At 41.3% G+C, this 24,360-nt stretch overlaps 1 protein-coding gene across 8 annotated transcripts in view; it reads left to right on the top strand.

Moving 5' to 3' along the window:
- PTPRZ1 (protein tyrosine phosphatase receptor type Z1) overlaps positions 1 to 23,267 on the top strand; it is a 307,734-nt gene extending 284,467 nt beyond the window's left edge. For all 8 annotated transcript variants that reach the window (XM_077264975.1, XM_077264974.1, XM_077264973.1 and 5 more), the window contains 5 exons: positions 8,052 to 8,180; positions 8,398 to 8,544; positions 10,111 to 10,253; positions 14,867 to 15,002; positions 21,940 to 23,267. In XM_077264975.1, coding sequence (XP_077121090.1) covers positions 8,052 to 8,180; positions 8,398 to 8,544; positions 10,111 to 10,253; positions 14,867 to 15,002; positions 21,940 to 22,077 — 693 coding nt within the window. In that variant the 3' untranslated portion in view covers positions 22,078 to 23,267. The remainder of the gene's footprint in view (positions 1 to 8,051; positions 8,181 to 8,397; positions 8,545 to 10,110; positions 10,254 to 14,866; positions 15,003 to 21,939) is intronic.
- The last annotated feature ends 1,093 nt before the right edge of the window (positions 23,268 to 24,360 follow it).

The following is a 24,360-nucleotide window of genomic DNA, read 5'->3' as shown; positions in this document are numbered from 1 at the left end:
AGGCAGGAAACGCTCGCATTTTTAAAATTACGTCGCCGCTTGTGATTGGTTGCGTGCCGCCCATGTGACCGCGACGCGACCAATCACAGCAAGCCGTGACGTAATTTCAGGTCCTGAATGCAGAAATAGGCATTCAGGACCTGAAATTACGTCACGGCTTGCTGTGATTGGTCGCGTCGCGGTCACATGGGCGGCACGCAACCAATCACAAGCCGTGACGTAATTTTAAAAATGCGTGCGTTTCCTGCCTCCCGTGACGTCACGGCTTGTGATTGGTCACGTCGCCCATGTGACCACGACGCGACCAATCACAAAGCCGGAACGTAATTTTAAAATACTGAATGCCTAGAAGGACCTGAAAATTACGTCACGGCTTGCTGTGATTGGTCGCGTCGCGGCCACATGGGCGGCACGCAACCAATCACAAGCCGTGACGTCACGGAAGGAAGGAAAAGCGCGCATTTTAAGCAAAGAACGCTGCCGGTTCCCTCGGTGAGGTCCAGGCTGCGTCGGAGAGGTGAGTATAGCAATATTTTTTATTTTAATTCTTTATTTTACACATTAATATGGTTCCCAGGGCCTGAAGGAGAGTTTCCTCTCCTTCAGACCCTGGGAACCATCAGGGATACCGTCCGATACTTGAGTCCCATTGACTTGTATTGGTATCGGGTATCGGTATCGGATTAGATCCGATACTTTGCCGGTATCGGCCGATACTTTCCGATACCGATACTTTCAAGTATCGGACGGTATCGCTCAACACTAGTAACAATACAACTTCTTTGCCTACTTAAACAGTTGCTGCTCAGTGCTCACAATTAATCATGAAGCTATGCATGCTGACCAAGTGTAGATGGAGGAAGATATGAGACAGGGATATACTGCCCAGTTCAACCTTATCTCATCTGCTCAGTATGGATTGGGTAACAATGAGGAAGTGGAGGCTAAGGAGGAGAAGCAGGAGCTGAATGCTAGAGCAACAGAGGCTAGTACCTATACAACCTTTGTACAGTCTTTCCCATGTGGATGGCCTGAAGAGGAAGAAAGGGAGGAGGAAGAGGACATGGAGAGTCGTCGTCATGGTGGAGATGGAAGTGTTGACTGTAGGGAGCTTGGCTCATATGGCCGACTTTATGTACCGCTGTTTTTACCATGACCCTCACGTTATATTTATCTTGGCCAAAAAAGAGTGCTGGTTGTTCACCCTGCTAGACCCATGCTACAAGGAGAACTTTGCATCTCTCCTTACTGAGGCAGAGAGATCTTCTAAACTGGTGCTATACCAAAAGGCCATTGTGGAAAATATGTTGAAAAAATTCCCATCAGACAATGCTAGCAGCAGGAGGCAAGCTTCCTTGCCCAACCAAGGAGAGAGGCGAGGTAGATGTACAGCAGAGGCAGGGGTACACTGTCAATGGCCTGGGCCAATTTCATGACACCCTCCCAGCATCCTGGGCCTGATGACTGGGTATTTTTGACAAGGAGGGAAAAGATTTTAACGATGGTCAAGCAATACCTGGCCAACCAAACCAGCGTACTCCCTAATTCCTTTGTGACCTTCAACTATTGGGTCTCAAAGCTGGACACCTGGCATGAGCTATCCCTCTATGCCTTGGAGGTGTTGTGCTGCCCTGCTGCTGGTATTTTGTCTAAGTGGGTTTTTAGTGCTGCTGAGGGGGGGTCATAACAGACAGGCACGTTTGCCTGTCAACAAAGAATGCTGACAGGCTCACTGTGATAAAAATGAACAAAGCCTGGATTAGCCCCCCACTTTTCCACACCACCAGAACACAGCTGCACATAAAGTATTTATAATGTTCAATATTTGAATGAGACCCTCCCGTCGTTGCCATCAAGGGTGTATGCATGGGGCCTTCCCCTCACCTCCCACTCTATTCTTGGGTTATTATACCCATTTGGCTCCATTCAGGAACCTTATCTTTGAGCCTGCTACATGGTGGCTTTTGTGTGCATATTATGGGCTATTTGGCCTATCCAGTTGTTCTAAGAATATAAGGCTAAGGGTACTGTCACACAGTGGCACTTTTGTCGCTACGACGGTACGATCCGTGACGTTCCAGCGATATCCATACGATATCGCAGTGTCTGACACGCAGCAGCGATCAGGGACCCTGCTGAGAATCGTACGTCGTAGCAGATCGTTTGGAACTTTCTTTCGTCGCTGGATCTCCCGCTGTCATCGCTGGATCGGTGTGTGTGACAGCGATCCAACGATGCGTTCGCTTGTAACCAGGGTAAACATCGGGTTACTAAGCGCAGGGCCGCGCTTAGTAACCCGATGTTTACCCTGGTTACCAGCGTAAAAGTTAAAAAAAACCAAACAGTACATACTTACATTCCGGTGTCTGTCCCCCGGCGTTCTGCGTCTCTGCACTGTGAGCGCCGGCCAGCCGGAAAGCGAGCACAGCGGTGACGTCTGACGTCACCGCTGTGCTTTCCGGCTGGCGCATACACAGTGGAGAGAAGCAGAACGCCGGGGGACAGACACCGGAATGTAAGTATGTACTGTTTGGTTTTTTTACGTTTACGCTGGTAACCACGGTAAACATCGGGTTACTAAGCGCGGCCCTGCGCTTAGAAACCCGATGTTTACCCTGGTTACCCGGGGCCTTCGGCATCGTTGGTCGCTGGAGAGCTGTCTGTGTGACAGCTCCCCAGCGACCACACAACCACTTACCAACGATCACGGCCAGGTCGTATCGCTGGTCGTGATCGTTGGTAAATCGTATAGTGTGACAGTACCCTTAAGAGTACGACTCTGCGATCAACTATCAGGTTATTTTTGTGTGATCAATATTATGGGAGCTCCCTAAAGGTCCATTGTATATGGCATTTATCCAGAGTGCTCTTTTGGTCTTTGAACGTGAATTATGCACATGTTTGTCTAAATCTTAGTTGTTCACAGCTAGAATCTTAGCATTATTTATTGACATGTACACAGCTCTCTTCATGTATTTGTTAATAAAGGATTTTTTGTATTGCATATATTGTCTTTTCTAGCAGGCTCATTCTTTGATTTGGAAAATTCATTAATGAGTGGAGGTGTGGTTTTGGTGTATTGTATGTTTTTAAATGTTTTTATATGTACTCTCTAAGGCAGTGTTCCCCAACTCCGGTCCTCAAGAGCCACCAACAGGTCATGTTTTCAGGATTTCCTTAGTATTGCACAGGTGATTGAATGCTTGCCTGTCCAGGTGATGCAATTATCACCTGTGCAATACTAAGGAAATCCTGAAAACATGACCTGTTGATGGCCCTTGAGGACCGAAGTTGGGGAACACTGCTCTTAGGTGATAATAAAGGTTTTGGATATTTTTCTATCATGTGGTTGTGCATACCCCTATTAGTCTAGTCTTTCTCTTTTTTGGGAGTACATAAACTACACATTGTTCATTTTTTATGAGACATTCCACTTGGTGCTTTTCAAGGGTGTATAGATGACCTTCCTTATATTTTTTCAGGCTTTGCACATAGTGATATGAGTGTAAAAGTACCACAACTACACTTTGTTAATTTTTTTTTGAGGTACTTTACTTGGTGCCTTCAAGGGTGTATGGATGACCCTCCAAAGAATTTTTTTTGGCTTAGTTCTGTGTGCAAACCTTTATGTATGTAGGAGTACCATAACTACCATTTGTTCACAATATTTTAATAAGCCACTACAGTTAGTGCCTTTAAGGGTGTATGGATGACCCTGCTTGTAATTTTTATCAGGCTTTGCACTTACGGCATTGCCTTTGAGTCTAGGAGTACCACTACATGACAATTTTAACAGAATGTGTATGAGGTCCTCCTTTTTGTGAAATACAGGGTGTATCTGAGTCCTTCTTCCATCTACTTTTTGGTAGTTCTTGCTTCAATCATAAATTACACTGACATTTCCAATTTTTTAAAATTAATAAAAATGTAATACAAATGAATAAAAAATTCAATTTTTGTGTACTTAAATTATTTTTTTGTAATCCTTTTTAAATTGTGCCTTATATACAACTCCTTATGCAGAAAAGAATGTTTCTAACATTTTTTTCCTGTAAACTCAAATTTCTCGTCGATTTTGAATGTTTTATTGTCAGTCCTTAAAGTGGAGTAAAAATGTGACACAGTTCTTCTCAGCAGCGATCTGGAAGTCAGAGATGCTTCCAGGGATCTCCCTCATGCTGATCTCCGTCCATTAAGCACTTTTTCCATCCATTTCAACATTTGACTTCCCCCTGATCTCCTTGTAGGTTCTGCCACAAAAATGCTCAGATTTTCCATTGACACCCATTATACTCATTATTAGAAACAAGCATTTGAGCATTGGAATTTGAGCATTGGAATTGCTCAGTTCGAGTAACAAGCATCTAAGCATTTTAGTGCTCGCTCATCCCTACCACCCCATACAGTGACCATATAATGATGATATCAGTTTAACACCAGTGCTCTGTAGACCATATACTGTATGTGAGTACTGTCACCAGTAACATTGTCGCTGATCGTAGTTATTCATTTTCCCTATTCTTTCCATTCAGGCCAGTCCACCATGACCGCTTCTTTCAGCCATTACTCCCTCCTGCAAAATGTAGCACACAGACATCTTTGATTTACTGCACACCACAAAGTGCTTTAGCCAGTGCCCTAAACAGTATAATGCCCCATTTGTTCCCTGAACAGTGATAGTACCTTCTTTTTTGTTCCCCCTTATAATACCAGCACCCTCTCTGCACGGCAATATTGCTCTTTCTGTACTTCACAGTAATAATGCTTCCCTGTAACCTTATTGCTCCTGTACCTCCCTATACAAACATGCCTTGTGCTTTCTTACAATAAGAATGCCTCCTGTGTTTTTTCTATAATGATAACGATCTCCCCGTGAGCCTCCTTTCACTAATGTCTCCTGACCATCACATTATACCTGCTTATAATAATGATCCTCAGTGCCTTTGTATTTTATTATTATTTATTAATGCCCCCTAGTAGAGGCATACATAGAAATCATGAAGGCCCCATAGCAAAAGTTCTATCATGGCACATAGAGCTCAGTCGCAGAAGGACATACAGTGGCTACGGAAAGTATTCAGACTCCATTACATTTTTCACTCTTTGATTCACTGCAGCCATTTGGTAAATTCGAAAAAGTTCATTTTTTTTCTCAGTAATGTACACTCTGCACCCCATCTTGAAAAAAAACCAGAAATGTAGAAATTTTTGCATATTTATTAAAAAAGAAAAACTGAAATATCACGTGGTCGTAAGTATTCAGACCCTTTGCCCAGACACTCATATTTAAGTCACATGCTGTCCATCACCGCACATATAGTATGCAAAATACCTTGAGGGGATTCCAAATCTAAGCGTGCACACGTGCGTATTTTGCATACTATATGTGCGGTGATATTAATTCTACTGGCACTTTCTTGTCGTAGCACTTTTTCTAGTGCCACATGTTAAATGTGCACTGGGCTTTAATCACACTGCACTTTTTGCACATTCTTATTTAGTCACTCATTTTTTAGGGGGTTTCCTTTCCCCCTGCTTTTTACATTTGCACATGGTGCACGTATAGAATTCTAAGAATTCTTATACTCATTTATTTTCACTTTTTTTCTGCCCAGTATAATTTTATCCCATTTTTTATCAGTCAATGAGGGGATTTCACTTATTTATTTATCATTTATAAATATGATACATTTTCTTTATTGTGTGCACATTGTGGTTTTTTAACCTTTTATTGTATTTTTTTGTATTATCAGATGCTATAAATAAAAATGTATTTTTGGCTCCATGTCTGGATGATTTTCTTTCTTTTAATCTGTGCTTTGGTTTTGGTGTCACAGTATTAATGTTACCACAGCCTCCACACAGTACGATGTTCCCCATAGCCCTCAATACAGTATTATAGCTGGACATCTCACTTACACAGTATTGTTCCCCACAGCCACCATTCAGTTTGATGTTCCCACAGCCCTCTATATAGTATGATGGCTGCACAGCTCCCTCTACACAGTATGATGTCACCTTAGCCCCTATACCGTTTGACGCTGCACAAGACATTATACACAGTATTGTCTCCACAGCATTCCATACAGTATTGTCCACAAAAGTTCCCCAAATATTATCATGGCTTCCATAGCCCCCCATACAGTATGATGGCTGCACAGTTCCTTATACAAAGTGTTGTTTCCCACAGCACCCTACACAGTAGGATGTCCACCCACACAGCTTCACATACAGTATACTGGCTACACTGCTCCTTATTCACAGTATTGTCTCCCACAGCCCCACTTACAGCATGATATCCCCCCATAGAACCCCACCTTAAAAAAAAAAAACATAAACACACCTAACCCATTCTCACTGTCCACCATCCTGCTCTTCTATCTTGTCTTGCAGGGAGTCATTTCAGGCATCACAATGCATTGAAGTGGTGCTGCCTTCAGCAAGATGCAGGCCAGAAGTGTCCTTCTTCCTGCTGGAGCACATGACATAGCAGGCAGCCGGTGGTTTTCTGCCCCACCACAGATATTAACAGTAATGGCCTCCTGAGGACGCCGATACTATTAACAATGTTAATCTGTGCAGTAGAGTGTTCTTTGTATCATCAGCATCTCATTGGACCATTGCTGAATGGACTCATCTGGAATTCTCCAGATTTGGCTGATGGCCAGTCTGGCCCTGTACAGTAGAGTGTTCTCGGGATTAGCATGTGATTAGTTGTTTGTGTGAAAGGGGCTGGTTGATTGGCCCATTTCAATTACAAAACTAACTACCTTCTCAGTTAATGGACCACCTGTGATGGAGATGGGCCAGCCCACTTCTCCATTACAGTTGATGTATTGACAGAGAAGAGAGCTGGCTTCATAATTGAAATGGGCTAGTGAGCCAGCCCCCTTTACACACACAGTGCTCAAGACGTTATAACAAAGGAAATAATCTATTCTAGCTTATTTCTCCTATTACAATGGAGCTGCCAAGACCTGTGATTAATTCTGATATCTGCAAATTTGAAAATCGAAATATATTAGTAAGTTGTTTAAAGAGTACAACTCCTTCAAATGTCAGCTATCATACGGGCCTACAGGGACTGATGACATACTATGTGTCATTCCTTGTTAAACCATGTGCTTTCAGTAATGTAATTGCTATAGGTTTGTTGATGCGAATGAATAGCATTCACATCTGCTTCACTGTAGTGTTTATTGAAGGTCAAATGTGGGATTCCTAGCAACAAAGCAGCATCACTACTATTTAGTTATGCTGAAATATCTGACTCGTTGTGTTAATTATATCGCAGCCATATTACTGAACCTGTGTGATATCCATCATGAAGTGCTTTGCCCCTTGACCTTCATTGAGATGGTCTTAACATTATTTTCTTTATTTACCTATCATGACTAACTGTGACATCTTTACAAGATAACCTTTAGGATTTCGGAGTTTAGTGAAAGATTATTAAAATAAGTTTGCCATTGACTTGTTTTATAGAATTATAGAATGCTGTATATTAGGCCTGAAAGGAGGTAGCCGTATCTCATATCGGCCAAACTTGTTTACAGGTTCCCTTTAAGATGGGAGTTTCTATCGCACAACTACATGTCATCATATTCTTTTCTTTCTAGAGCATATTGTGTGCCTCAGTGCTGGGGATTTTCTTTCTTTGCCACTGATAGCCTGCCTCTAATCATGACATTTCAGGAACCTTATGCCATCGCCCCGCAGAAATGTTTTTGAAATATTGTTTCCTATTGTAATATGGTGCGTTGTTATATGATAAAATGATTTTACTTATATAATTGTTAGGTAAAAAGTCAAAGGACTTAGAATCTGTAACACTAAAGTGAATGTGCTGTATATTGTCCATTTAGTTCATAACGTTGCTTGTAAGGTTCTTATTAGGTTACTAGTATTTTACTGTATGACTACAGCAAAAATACTGAACACCTGATGGAGAGAAGCTGAGGCGAGCAGTCATACCCGGTATTTGTGCTTAAATTTATTCTGTGGATTGGATATGCTTCATTAATAACTGATGCACAACATTTTCTCTACAGGGCTACCATGAAAGTAATGAATTCATCATAACACAGCACCCATTACTACACACCATAAAAGATTTCTGGAGGATGATCTGGGACCACAATTCTCAGATAATTGTAATGCTTCCTGATAACCCGAACATGGTAAGTCTCAGTATATCATCTGTTCAGGGATTTTACTCTCTAAACACAATCACTAATTTTATGTTAGCTGATCTTTTCGGCAATACATTTGACATGAAAAAGTGAACATGGATTTCAGTACTCTTTTTTCAGTTTATTTATATTATGTGTAAAGTATAATGTTGCTGTTTTTATTTGTACACTGTGTACATTTTTTTTATTACTATTACTTGCCCAGGCTGAAGATGAATTTGTGTATTGGCCGAACAGAGATGAACCAATTACATGTGAAACATTTACTGTCTCTTTGGCTGGAGAAGATCATGTTTGTCTTTCCAATGAAGAAAAACTCATTATCCAAGATTTTATTTTAGAAGCTACACAGGTAATTGTAGATCTTTATGTTATCTATCTAATATACTGTATATATTTTATCTGATTAAAATGTATCTATCATCTATTTTACCCATATTTATCTATCTACTATCTATCTATGAAAAAAATTGGAGCAGCACAAATATAGAAATTCTGGACTGCCCATATGATGATGTCATGTGTTTGGAAGCATCTGATTGTTCTGATTTTTTTTGGCAACATCTGAGTTAACTAGACACATACCTGTGGATGTGTTTAAATGTACACCTGAAACACACTGCTTCTTTGTGTAGCATCATGGGAAAGTCTAAAGAAATCAGCCAAGATATCAGGAAGAGAATTATGGACTTGCACAAGTCTGGCTCATCCTTGGCTACAATTTCATGATACCTGAAGGTGCCTTGTTCATCTGGGCAAACAATTATACACAAGTACAAACAAGATAGGAATGTTCAGCCATCATACCGCTTAGGAAGGAGATGGGTTCTGTGTCCCAGAGATGAATGTGCTTTGGTCCGATATGTGCATATCAACCCAAGGACAAAAGCAAAAGACCTTGTGAAGATGATGGCGGAAGTTGGTAAGATTGTGTCAAGGTCCACAATGAAACGGTATCAACATGGGCTGAAAGGCCACTCTGCAAGGAAGAAGCCATTACTTCAAAAGAAACATACAAAAGCCAGATTAATGTTTGCCAATGCTCACAGGAGCAAAGACCTTAACTTTTGGAGACCTGTCCTGTGGTCTGATGAAAATAAAATTAGACTTTTTGAGCATAATCGTTACGTTTCTAGGAAAAAGGGAAAAGCTTGGAAGCCTAAGAACACCATCCCAACTGTGAAACACGGGGGAGGCAGCATTATGTTGTGGGGTTATTTTGCTGCAGGAGGGACTGATGCACTTCACAAAATAGATGGCATTATGACAAAAGAAGATTATGTGGCAATACTTAAGCAACATCTCAAGACATCAGCCAGGAAGTTAAAGCTTGGGCGGAAATGGTTCTTCCAATTGGACAATGACCTGAAGCATACTGCCAAAATGGTAGCAAAGTGGCTTAAGGATAACAAAGTCAATGTTTCGGAGTGGCCATCACAAAGCCCTGATCTAAATCCTATTGAAAAATTATGGGCAAAGCTGAAAAGGCAGGTGCAAGCATGACGACCCACAAACCTGGGTCATTTATAGCAGTTTTGTCAGGAGGGATGGGCCCAAATTCTGACCAACTATTGTGAGAAGCTTGTGGAGGGATATCACAAACATTTGATCCAAATCATTCAGTTTAAGGGCAATAATGAAAGACTTTGCAGTAAGTAATAAAAATGCCTTAAAACATTCTCATTATTCTGGCATTTGGCAAATATTAATAATTATGGTAATCCTAATTGACCTAAAATTGGAAAGGTTTATTCTGATTTCATGTCAGATATTGAGAAAAAATACATATGTCTTTTTATATAGTGTATGTAAACTTCTGGCTTCAACTCTATATATCTATCCTATATCTGTCTATCATATATCTATCTATCTATCTAGCTACTGTTTTGTAAACCTTTGCAAATATGATTCTTGTTAGGATGACTATGTTTTGGAAGTGAAGCATTTCCATTGTCCAAAGTGGCCAAATCCTGACAGTCGAATGAGTAAGACATTTGAGCTTATAAATCTGATCAAGGAAGAAGCAGCCAATAAAGACGGACCTATTGTTGTACATGATGAGTAAGTCCGACATATTCTTGTATAAATGTTACCATTTTTCCTAAATATTTATGCATGTGATAGTAATTTAGAGGTTTAGTTATCGTCTTCTGAAGATGATTGGATAAATTAGACTACAAAGTATCATAAAAAAATAGGAAAACTTTTCCTCTTTCTGATGCATTCCTTGTATGACTTCTGTACTTAGGAAATACTTATAGCACAAATTGGCTGTTTGCGATTTTTTTTATTCAGGCAAACGTTATTTTTAGTTAGAGCTATGATTCATACAATTAATGATAAAATACATTATAGAGGCAGTTCAGCAAAGCTTTTATGCCAGAAAGCTGGTGTAAAATGATTAGTAGAGTTGGAAAATGTTTGCGCCACACGGAGTTGTGCAAAAATGTTACAACTTTTGTCATTTTCACTCCAGTTTAAAGCCGCTCCGCCACAATGGACAGGGCTGGAGAGTTGCTGGGGTGAGAACGAGCGCTGCTGCTATAAAAGTGTAAATTCTGGAAAAACATCAATGCTTTTTACAGCAGAAATGCTGCTCCAATCTCTGACTGTGGTAGCATTTCTGACGAGGACTAATGGAGATGCATACCATGGAGAAGATGCGCCAAATTCATTTAGTGGTTTGTGCCACTTTATAGATTTCTTGCATTGTTCTTCAGCGCCCCCTCCACTAAGAATGGCGCATGAAATGCAGGTAGCAATGTAGTGTAGATTCATTTTACTTTTAGGAGACAGTTTTTAGAAAAGATTATTAGTGGGGCAAATGAGAAGTAACATTTTGACTTGGGTAGTGTAATAGAAACTAAGATATGCCATATTATATTCTAAAACCAGATACTGAAACATTCTTTTTTTTTCACTTCTGGATTATACATGTTTTATTCTAATTTTTTACATGATTATGGAAGCATCTTTTGTGCTTAAGCTTTTACCTGCTCTGTTTAGGGGTTTTCCAAATTTTTTTTGTTAAATTGATGGTTACATCCGCTTCAATTTTTTACATTGCGCAATGCTGCACTTGTAGTATCTATTGTGCCGGGAATTACAACTCATTCCTATACAAGTGTACAGGGAATGAGCTGTAATGTCAAAGGCACATTGTTGTGCAGGAACGCAATACTCACTGAATTGTCTCCGATGATTTGCAGGGGTGTTGAGAGTTGGAAGACCTCTTTATATATATCTGTTTTACATCTAAGAAACGATTATACAGGGTGGGTCATTTATATGGATGCACCTAAATAAAATGGGAATGGTTGGTGATATCAACTTTCTGTTTGTGGCACATTAGTATGTGGGAGGGGAAAAACTTTTCTAGATGGGTGATGACCATGGCAGCCATTCTGAAGTCAGCCATTTTGGATCCAACTTTATTTTTTCCAATGGGAAGCAGGTCATGTGACCCATCAAACTTATTGAGAATTTCACAAGAAAAACAATGTTGTGCTTGGTTTTAACGTATCTGTTTTCTTTCACAAGACCACTTATAAAATGTGTTCAAAGTGCTGCCCATTGTGTTGGATTGTCAATGCAACCCTCTTCTCCCACTCTTGACACACTGATAGCAACCCCGCAGAAGAAATGCTAGCACAGGCTTCCAGTATCCATTGTTTCAGATGGTACACATTTTGTATCTTCACAGCATAGACAATTGCCTTCAGATGACCCCAAAGATAAAAGTCTAAGGGGGTCAGATCAGGAGACCTTGGTGGCCATTCAACTGGCCCATGACGACCAATCCACTTTCCAGGAAACTGTTCATGTAGGAATGCTCAGACCTGACACCCATAATGTGGTGGTGCACCATCTTGGGTGTCAGGGCTGAGCATTCCTACACGAACAGTTTCCTGGAAAGTGGATTGGTCATTGTGGGCCAGTTGAATGGCCACCAAGGTCTCCCGATTTTACCCCCTTAGAATTTTATCTTTGGAGTCATCTGAAGGCAATGGTCTATGCTGTGAAGATAACAGATGTGCAGCATCTGAAACAAAGGATACTGGAAGCCTGTGCTAGCATTTCTTCTGTGGTGTTGCCATCAGTGTGTCAAGAGTGGGAGAAGAGGGATGCATTGACAATCCAACACAATGGAAAGCATTTTGAACACATTTTATAAGTGGTCATAAACTTGTAAATACGATAGGTCCAACAGGAAATTCAAGTAAAACTCTTATTTATTTCTTCATATTTAAAATATGGATAATGGTAAACCACTCAAAGTATTGCACAGCATCACGCATAAAAAATTCATGGAGTGGTAGCGTTATTCTGACGTGTTTTGACTTGATGTCTTAATCATGGCCAAAGTGCAATACTTTTTTAGTGGTTTACCATTATTCATATTTTAAATATGAAGAAATAAATAAGAGTTTTACTTGAATTTCCTGCTGGACCTATCGTATTTTTTTCCTGTGGACTGTGTGCTCCTACCTCCGTGCAGGAACAGATGAGAGGTGGCAGATTTCCAGGTGAGCTGACTACTTGTGTGTTTTTTTTATGAACTTGTAAATAACTCATGAAAGAATAAAGTTACATTAAAAACAAGCACACCATTGTTTTTCTTGTGAAATTCTCAATAAGTTTGATGTGTCACATAACCCTCTTCCAATTGGAAAAAATAAACTTGGATCCAAAATGGCCAACTTCAAAATGGCCGCCATGGTCACCACCCATCTTGAAAAGTTTTCCCCCTCCCATATACTAATGTGCCACAAACAGGAAGTTGATATCACCAACCATTCCCAGTTTATTTAGGTGCATCCATATAAATGGCCCACCCTGTATTGTTAATTCTATGTTAATATTATTATTTATTTATATAGCACCATTGATTCCATGGTGCTGTACATGAGAATGGGTTACATACAAGTTACAGATATCACTTACAGTAAACAAACTAACAATGACAGACTGATACAGAGGGGCGAGGACCCTGCCCTTGCGGGCTTACATTCTACAGGATTATGGGGAAGGAGACAGTAGGCTGGGGGCTGCAGGAGCTCCGGTGTTGGTGAGGCGGTAGCTTCGGTAGTGATGAGGCAGCGGGGTCAGTGCAGGCTGTAGGTATTCCTGAAGAGATGGGTTTTCAGGTTCCGTCTGAAGGATCCGAATGTGGTTGATAGTCGGACGTGTTGGGGCAGAGAATTCCAGAGGATGGGGGATATTCGGGGGAAGTCTTGGAGGCGATTGGATGAGGAGCGAATAAGTGTGGGGGAGAGAAGGAGGTCTTGGAAGGACCGGAGATTACGTGAGGGAAGATATCGGGAGATTAGGTCAGAGATATATGGAGGAGACAGTTTATGGATGGCTTTGTAGGTCAGAATTAGTAATTTGAACTGGATACGCTAAGGGAAAGGGAGCCAGTGAAGAGATTTGCAGAGGGGGAAGCGGAGGAGTAGCGAGGAGAGAGATGAATTAGTCGGGCAGCAGAGTTAAGGATGGACTGCAGAGGTGCAAGGGTGTTAGCAGGGAGACCGCAGAAAAGGATGTTGCAGTAGTCAAGGCGGGAGACGATGAGGGCATGCACAAGCATTGACGGTTGAGGAAAGGACGGATTCTGGAGATATTTTTGAGCTGGAGGCGACAGTACATGGAAAGAGCTTGGATGTGCGGTTTGAAGGATAGGGCAAAGTCGAAGGTTACTCCGAGGCAGCGGACTTCCGGTGCGGGGGAAAGCATGATGTCATTGATTGCGATAGATAGATCAGGTAAGGAAGATCTATGGGATGGAGGAAAGATGATGAGTTCAGATTTGTCCACATTGAGTTTGAGGAAGCGAGAGGAGAAGAAGGAGGATATGGCTGATAGGCACTCTGGGATTCTGGACAGCACAGCGGTGACATCTGGGCCAGAGAGGTAGATCTGAGTGTCATTAGCATAAGGGTGGTACTGGAATCCATTGTTAAATTCAAGTGTTTCTCCGCCAAATTTTACAGTAGGCAAAAGGCATTATATGTGGTAGCATTCTCCTTCCACATTTCAATCCCAGGTGAGGATTAGACTTTTCTGCTCCAGCGTCACCATGCTTTACAACACTGCAAGCATTGGCATTGGGCGTTGAGATCAGTTCTTGTTCTGATGTCATTTTCTGAGGCAGTGTGGATGTATGTAGTGAGGAGAGGACACTTTATTCATAGAACATTGGCAGGCGATTGTATCGGTGGCTTGGGCTTAATCTGCACTAGTTCAGGATTTTTTTTATATAATGATGAAAAATTAAAAAAGAAACCTTACTATATTATATTTTTATTAACATAAATTATATATATTCAAATTCAAATATTCAAAACATAATTTTTTCTTACAATAACATCCCCTTCAGTTTTAGCTTAATAAAATAAGTAAAATACGGTCCAAAAATATTATATTTCTGTGGACCTGAATGTTTCTGCTTGTAAAAGAGTTAATTGTTACTGGTTCATTTTTTCGTTAGTAATAGATGATACCAGTCAGGGGGTGATATACTCCATAAACTGCCTACAGTCTCTCTGTCTCTTTAGAGTGCATTACTTTTACGCCATCCACTTACTGTGTAACTTATATAATACTGTATATGATATCTTCATATTAACAGTTTGTACTTTTGGGTCTGCATTTTGTGTCTCTCCTTATTGCAGGTATGGAGGGGTGACAGCTGGAACATTCTGCGCTTTGTCTACTATTATGCAGCAACTAGAGAATGAAAACTCTGTAGATGTTTATCAGGTGGCCAAGATGATTAATCTCATGCGACCAGGGATTTTCTCAGATTTAGTAAGTATACAACCTTTGTACAATCAATAACTGGGACAAACCTCAGCAAATTCTGTTGCAATTTGTTTCATTTCTAAAGTTTTCATTTGTCCAGAAATTATTATAATTATTATTATTTATTGTTATAGTGCCATTTAATCCATGGCGCTTTACATGTGAAAATAATAATAAAAACAAGTACAATAATCTTGAACAAAACAAGTCACCAACTGGTACAGAAGGAGAGAAGACCCTGCCTGTGAGGGCTCACAGTCTACAAGGGATGGGTGAGGATACAGTAGGTGAGGGCAGAGTGGATCGTGTAGCGATATGGTGGAACGAGGATTACTGCAGGTTGAAAGTATTAAACAGTCTGTAAAAATTGGGCACTTTTTCCAGTGTCTGTGAAAAACTATTGATGCATCTGTGATTTTTTTTAGGGTGGTAGTACTTGAGCACGTTATTGCAATTTTACAGCTCACAGTGAATATACTGTAAGTAAGATGTAACTTACAGACTTTAGTATGCTTATAATTTTACCTAAATTGTTTTTGCCCTCTAAGATATGTATGGCATTTACCTAGAATATATAACATATATCAGATCTGTGTGGATTCCATATTTAGGACCTGCACCTATCTCTACAACGGTTGTCCAATACCGCCATTTACCTTCTTTGCAAGTTAAGAAACAACATAGCATAGACAGTTTGACTATACCAGTAACCTCTTGATTCACCAATGTAGCAGGTGGGATCAGGGTCCTACATTGTATAGATTGGTGTTGACACAGTGGTTTTGAGAAGTTTTGAGAAAAGTTGATTTAAAAGTACCATATACTGCTGAGATTTTCAGCCCATTTTTGGGGCTGAAAGTGCCCATCTCGGCTTATACTCGAGTCATGGTTGGTGGGGGAGGTCGGCGGGTGAGGGGGAGCGATGACTGTCACATACTCACCTGCTCCTGGTGCGGCCCCTGCATGTCCCATGGTCTCTGGCACTCGTTGCTCTTCCTCTGTTCAGCGGTCACTTGGTACCGCTCATTAAAGTAATGAATATGGACTCCACTCCCATAGGGGTGGAGCCGCATATTCATTACTGTAATGAGCGGTACCAGTGACTGCTGAACAGAGGAAGAAGCTGCCGGTGCTGGAGACCATCTGTCCGGGAGAAGCTGCCAGGGACCGCCCGGGGAGCAGGTGAGTATTTCATATTCACCTTTCCCCGTTCCACCGCCGCTCCGTCTTCCGCGTCCTCTGCAGTGACTGTTCAGGTCAGAGGGCACGATGACGTATTAGTGTGCGCGCCCCCCTCTGCCTGAGCAGTCAGTGCGAAGAGTGCGAGCAGCGGGCAACGAGGTGAGTATGTCATTTTTTTTATTGCAGCAGCATTACATGTGGCACATTTTTATATGGAGCATCTATGGGGCCATAATGAACTGTATGGAGCATTATATGGGGCACATTTTTATATGGAGCATCTATGGAGCCATAATGAACTGTATGGAGCATTATATGTGGCACATTTTAACACTTAACCTACTGATGTCTCAATCAATTTTACTTTTATTGGTATCTATTTTTATTTTTGAAATGTACCAGTAGCTGCTGCATTTCGTACCCTAGGCTTATACTTGAGTCAATAAGTTTTCCCAGTTTTTGTGGCAAAATTAGGGGTTTCGGCTTATACTCGGGTCGGCTTATACTCGAGTATATACGGTAATTAAATTCTGAATATTTTTAGTAGCTTATAGTCGCACTGCTTGTTCATAAATCCATAGTCATCATTTAGGTACAGTGTACATTATGGGTAGCGCAGTAGACTGGTAAGGATAACCTCTACTTGGAGTTTGTCTGGGTTTCTTCTAGGTAGTTTGTTTTCCTCAAAACTCCAAAAGAATAATAGCTAGTTACTAGTTACTTGTTGGTTACTGTTAGCTTTCTATCGTTATAATTTCTAAATAAATCATAGGTAGTAATAATAATTACCATCCATAGTGGAATGATACACATAGATCAGAAAATCTACAGATTAACATGACCATATGGTGACAGCATTTTATGGTCTGCCATCTAGGCTTTTCAGGCTGTAAGTTCAGGTCAGGACAACCACGTTCGGGCTGCTGTAACACAGAGTTGGTTTGGGTCTTGAGCCCCAAAGACAGGCACAGTTTTGTAACCATCATACAGATCATAACATACAGGAGCTATACGGTCAAGTGAATCTAGTCTAAGTCTAGGTAAGGGCACAGTGTGGAAGACCACCTAATAAAAGAGCTGTAAGCTTTCTAAAACAGATCTCAAACCTGCAGTCCAGTTCTTCCACCATGAATAGAGGATCTCTCATTCAAGGAGGAAGAGAAAGAGAGGTAGATGAAGATAATGAAAAGCAATGGGAGGGTAAAAGGTTTCATTAGATAGAAGGGAGGTGTATGGTGACTCCTTTGTAATCTAATATATAAAGCTGAATGTGTGTGTGTGTGTATGTATGTATGTATGTATGTATGTCCGGGATTGGCATCTGAACCGTCGCAGCTACAGCCACAAAATTTTGCACAGTCACACGTCTGGACCCCGAGAGCGTCATAGGCTATGTTGTGAGGTGAAATTTTAACCCCGTGCTTTCCAATTCACCAAACAATTTTGCCCCTATCTACATAATGGGGAAAAAGTGAAAGGAAAAGTGTTGGAGGCGTCGCAGCTACAGGCACAAAATTTTGCACAGTCACACGTCTGGGCCCCGAGAGCGTCAAAGCTATGTTGTGAGGTGAAATTTTAACCCCGCGCTTTCCAATTCACCAAACAATTTTGCCCCTATCTTCATAATGGGGAAAAAATGAAAGGAAAAGTGTTGGAGGCAAATTAACAGCTGCCAGATGTGAACAAGGGGGACTTAAAGAATGACAGCGATGGCGCCAAAGAGTATATACTGTACAGTTGCTAAGGTGGTGCCCCAACATGGGATAATCGCCACACCACCACGGGGATATGAACACACACACAAAATGCGCCACAGACTACCATGTGCTCAAACACATATACCACCCTCAGCGCACATTTCACCACACATACACCAACCTCGCCACATAAAAGTAGAAACACAAAAGTCGCCGCTCAAAACTCGCCACGCGCAAAACTCTCCACATGCAAAACTCACCACACGTGCAAAACTCACCTCATGGAAAACTCGCCACACGCAAATCTTGCACACGCAGAAAAATTGCCACATGCACAAAAGTTGCAACACATGCAAAAGTTGCCTCACACAAAACTTGCACATACTCAAAAGGCACCACACATAAAACTCGCCACGCGCAAAACTCGCCATGCGCAAAACTTGCTGCACACAACTTGCTACACTAACCTGTCACATGCAACTCGACACACAAAAAGTTGCTACACGCATGTCGCCACACAAAACTCATCTCACAAAAGTCCCTACATGCATGTCGCCACACGCAACTCAACACACACAACTTGACACACGAAACTCGCCCTAAAACACACACAAGTCTGGTATTATCCTTCAAAAATAAAAATCTGATTAATAAGCAGACAAACTACAAGAGCAACAAATGTACCATATAGGAATCCGGCAGCTGTCAGTCACATGACCAGTCTATTATGTGTATGTGTGAGCTAATATATACTGCCAGGGGGTGGGCTTACTGTTGGCTGGGGATTTATCAGGCTGCCATTTTAGCTTAAAAATACTGAGGTAAAAATACTGACCAAATAACGTGTGAACGAGGGCTAATACAGGAGGAGATGACATACAGCTATATACTATATACAGGAGGAGATGACACACAGGTATATACTATTTACAGGGGAGATGACACACAGGTATATACTATATACAGGAGGAGATGACACACAGATATATACTATATACAGGAGAGATGACACACAGGTATATACTATATAGAGGAGGAGATGACATGCAGGTACATACTACATACAGGAGGAGATGACACACAGGTATATACTATATACAGGAGCAGATTACCTACAGGTATATAGTATATACAGGAGGAGATGACATACAGGTATATGCTATGTATAGGAGGAGATGACATACAGGTATATACTATATACAGGAGGAGATGACACACAGATATATACTATATACAGGAGATTACATACAGGTATATCTAATATATAAAGCTGAATGTGTGTATGTATGTATGTGTGTATGTCCGGGATTGGCATCTGCACCGTCGCAGCTACAGCCACAAAATTTTGCACAGTCACACGTCTGGACCCCGGGAGCGTCATAGGCTATGTTGTGAGGTGAAATTTTAACCCCGCGCGTTCCAATTCACCAAACAATTTTGCCCCTATCTACATAATGGGGAAAAAGTGAAGGGAAAAGTGTTGGAGGAAAATTGACAGCTGCCAGATGTGAACAATGAGGACTTAAAGAATGAGAGCGATGGCGACAAAGAGTATATACCGTACAGTTGCTAAGGTGGGGCCCTGACATGGGATACTCACCACACACGGGGATATGAACACAAACACAAAATGCACCACACACTACCACGTGCTTGAACACATATACGACCCTCAGCACACAATTCACCACACACACACCAACCTCGCCACATAAAAGTCGAAACACAAAAGTCACCACTCAAAACTCGCAACGCGCAAAACTCACCTCATGGAAAACTCACCTCATGCAAAACTTGCACACACAGAAAAATTGCCACATGTACAAAAGTTGCACCACATGCAAAAGTTGCCTCACACAAAACTTGCACATACTCAAAAGGCACCACACATGAAACTTGCCACGCGCAAAACTCGCCATGCACAAATCTTGCTGCACACAACTTGCTACACTAACCTGTCACATGCAACTCGACACACAAAATGTTGCTACACGCATGTCGCCACACAAAACTCATCTCACAAAAGTCGCTACATGCATGTCGCCACACGCAACTCAACACACACAACTTGACACATGAAACTCGCCCTAAAACACACACAAGTCTGGTATTGTCCTTCAAAAATAAAAATCTGATTAATAAGCAGACAAACTACAAGAGCAACAAATGTACCATATAGGAAATACGGCAGCTGTCAGTCACATGACCTGTCTATTATGTGTATGTGTGAGCTAATATATACTGCCAGGGGGGAGGGCTTCCTGTTGGCTGGGGATTTATCAGGCTGCCAATAGCAACCAATCACAGCTCAGCTTCTATTTTGCTACAGTTAATTAACCTGAGCTCTGATTGGTTAATATAGGCAACAAAGACATTCTCAGTATCACAAAGCTAATATATGTTGTGAAATTCTTCTATTAGCTTGGTTTTTGCCTTTTAATAATTACATTTCTATCTATTTGTTTTGTGGTTTTTGTGTGCAGAATAAATTTTTGTTAACACATTCTATTTTGCTAACAGCAGTCATTAACCCGGGCGAAGCCGGGTAGTACAGCTAGTCATCTAATAAAGTAGCCATAGAGTCTGACAATGTCTGACCTCAGATGCAGAAGGAGGGTATTTGCTGCTGTCTCCATGCTTCCTAGAGATACACAATACACACACGTTTTGGGTTGTGAGTAGTGTTGAGCATTCCGATACCGCAAGTATCGGGTATCGGCCGATACTTGCGGGTATCGGAATTCCGATACCGAGATCCGATACTTTTGTGGTATCGGGTATCGGTATCGAAACAACATTAATGTGTAAAATAAAGAATTAAAATAAAAAATATTGCTATACTCACCTCTCCGACGCAGCCTGGACCTCACCGAGGGAACCGGCAGCGTTGTTTGCTTAAAATGCGCGCTTTTACTTCCTTCCGTGACGTCACGGCTTGTGATTGGTCGCGTGCTGCCCATGTGGCCGCGACGCGACCAATCACAGCAAGCCGTGACGTAATTTTCAGGTCCTCAATGCCTAATTCTAGGCACTCATGATTTTAAAATTACGTTCCGGCTTGTGATTGGTCGCGTCGCGGTCACATGGGCAACGCGACCAATCACAAGCCGTGACGTCACGGGAGGCAGGAGACGCGCGCATTTTTAAAATCACGTCACGGCTTGTGATTGGTTGCGTGCCGCCCATGTGACCGCGACGCGACCAATCACAGCAAGCTGTGACGTAATTTCAGGTCCTGATGCCTATTTCTGCATTCAGGACCTGAAATTACGTCACGGCTTGCTGTGATTGGTCGCGTCGCAGTCACATGGGCGGCACGCAACCAATCACAAGCTGTGATGTAATTTTAAAAATGCGCGCGTCTCCTGCCTCCCGTGACGTCACGGCTTGTGATTGGTCGTGTCGCCCATGTGACCGCGACGCGACCAATCACAAGCCGGAACGTAATTTTAAAATCATGAATGCCTAGAATTAGGCACCCAGGACCTGAAAATTACGTCACGGCTTGCTGTGATTGGTCGCGTCGCGGCCACATGGGCGGCACGCGACCAATCACAAGCCGTGACGTCACGGAAGGAAGTAAAAGCGCGCATTTTAAGCAAACAACGCTGCCGGTTCCCTCGGTGAGGTCCAGGCTGCGTCGGAGAGGTGAGTATAGCAATATTTTTTATTTTAATTCTTTCTTTTACACATTAATATGGATCCCAGGGCCTGAAGGAGAGTTTCCTCTCCTTCAGACCCTGGGAACCATCAGGGATACCGTCCGATACTTGAGTCCCATTGACTTGTATTGGTATCGGGTATCGGTATCGGATTAGATCCGATACTTTGCCGGTATCGGCTGATACTTTCCGATACCGATACTTTCAAGTATCGGACGGTATCGCTCAACACTAGTTGTGAGTCCTTTAGATTAGATGGCATGCTTATTGCTTATCATTATTCATGCACTGGTTTGAAACCATTGACAATATATTTAATACTTGTAAAATGTGAAATAATTAAATAGTAAACTAGATGTGCAGCAATGTCAATAAATTTCTTCCTCTCCACATTTTTTCTAGGAGCAGTTTCAGTTCTTGTATAAGGCTATCCTGAGTCTGGTGAGCACAAGACAGGAGGGACAGGTGGCATGTATGGAGAGTAATGGATCTGCTCGACCAGATGGGAACACATCGGAAAGCCTGGAATCCTTAGTGTAATCTTAGGAACTATCTGGCTGCTCGTCACATATCTCTTTGAAACTTCTTCCAGCACTATTTTTGTAAATGACTTTTGCTTACTACCCACAATTTATAATGTGTGCCTTGGGGAAGATTTTGTAATCCATCACCTCATTATTAATTGACTAGTTATTGGCAGTGTTTTATAAATGGAGTTGTCTTATATTTACTCAGTATTAGTTTACTACTAGCACATTTCTAATCTTTTGATTCTCGATATTTATAGCTATGCTCCTTTTCAGCACAAATATGTACTATGTAGTTATGTGGTGATGCTTTTATTTAGTAGTTTTGTAATTTTAATATTGGATTGTAAATAGTATATCATTTCAAGGAAGAAGCTACGCCGAGCTAAGGACGTAAGGAACTTAACATTACTGTAAATACCGTTTGTGACTCCATGGACCAAATTTATATTTATAATTGTAGATTTTTATATTTGATCAGAGAGTCCGTTTTCTAGTTACTTGTATTTGCATTGTTACATTGATATACTCTGTTTTTATTGTAACTATTTGTCCTGACCTGTTTACGCGCTTCTTTAATGATATTATTACTACTTTTTTGCATGGAATGTTAACACTATTATGAAATAAATATTTAAAATAGTTTCCAGAAGATGTGTGTCTACATGTGAATTGGGCTAATCCAATATGTTGCAAAATTGTTTCATATTCTGCTTCTTGAAAAATATAATGCAAAATTCATTTATATCTGTACTTTGGGACACTTGTGCCATGAGACCAGATGAGCATCTCACTTTAGGCGGCACTCTGAACTGGCTCCCAGGTGGCACTACTTTTACCTCGTCCCATTGCTGATGTCACAGCTGCGCTAATTGTTCCATAGGAACCGACCGAATACATGATGCTGTTATTGTAGATGGGTAAGGGAGGAAATGTTACTGCCCCCTCACACTATGGGAGGTTATCATGCAAGAGGTGGAAGAAATATGAAAAAGTAGCATTTGTAGAACATTGAGGATACTGGCCAGCGCACATAGGGACTTTTCATCCGGACATTCGGGGACCCTGAACCTGACAGATGTATCTTGAAAAAGGTGATATAATGCTGAAAAGTCAATGAATGACACACATCTGTATTCACTTGAGTATTTTATTTGGAATTGCGGATTTTCATTTTTTGCACTAATAAAATTTCAATTTTGAGTGCCGCAGTTCGCTATATGATTTATTGACTATTTTTACTCCAGAGCACCAACCATATACAGTGAGCACTCCATTATTCATTCTATAAGCAGCACAGAGTATGTTAGCAACTCCACCACAGCAGCGATGGGGTCCCTGACATACTCTGTGCTGCTGTGGTGCAGTCGCTGACATACTCTGTGCTGCTGGGGCAGGGTTTCTGGATGGGACTGTGTACGTATGAGTAGTTGATGTATAAAAGAGAGAGACGCAGTCTGTCTCTATGATGAGGAACATGTTTGTGCTTCGGGGCGGCCTGTGGGCAGGTCTCTCCTTGGGTTCTCTGGCTTAGAGCAGGAAGATAAGACTCTGCCCACAGGCTGCCCAGGTTTGCAGCCTCTCATTAACTGAAAACTTCTAAGACTGATTACACAAGAGCCAAAATATGGATTTCTTCACCCCAGGTATGATTTTAATCAGTATAATAGTGGCAACCTGACAATACCTGAAGTTTACTTAGGAAAATCCTGCTGACCGGCTCACTATAAGGACCATGAAGGACTCAAGTGTTACTTGAGCACTGGAAAAAGCGAAGAATGGGCTGCCTAGAGGAAGAAATTTGTTTGATAAAAAGGAAAGACAAAGAGGAAAAGAGAGAAAAAAATTATAAATATACAAAAATAAATATACGGTAGGTGTGAAGATGGCCATTATTATACTTAATAAGATAAACTAAATAATACACACCATATGAAGAGACACACTATATAATATATGAAGTAGCAAAAAGATATACGATATACACTGCTCAAAAAAAATAAATGGAACACTTAACCCATTAAGGACTAGGTGTATTTCTGTTTCTGCATTTCCATTTTTTGCTCCCCTTCTTCCCACGGCCATAACTTTTTTTATTTTTCCATCAAGCTGGCCATGTGAGGGTTTGTTTTTTTGCAGGATGAGTTGTACTTTCGAATCGCACCATTGATTTTACCATATAGTGTACTGGAAAATGGGGGAATAAATTCAAAAGTGTTGAAATTGCAAAAAAAGTGCAATTCCACAATTTTTGGGAGGGATTTTTTTACCATGTTCACTATATGCTAAAACTGAC

This window comes from Ranitomeya variabilis, chromosome 5 (assembly GCF_051348905.1).
Source record: "Ranitomeya variabilis isolate aRanVar5 chromosome 5, aRanVar5.hap1, whole genome shotgun sequence".
NCBI lineage: Eukaryota > Metazoa > Chordata > Amphibia > Anura > Dendrobatidae > Ranitomeya > Ranitomeya variabilis.
The sequence above is the reverse complement of the archived record's forward strand: the minus strand, read 5'-3'. Positions and strand labels throughout refer to the sequence as shown.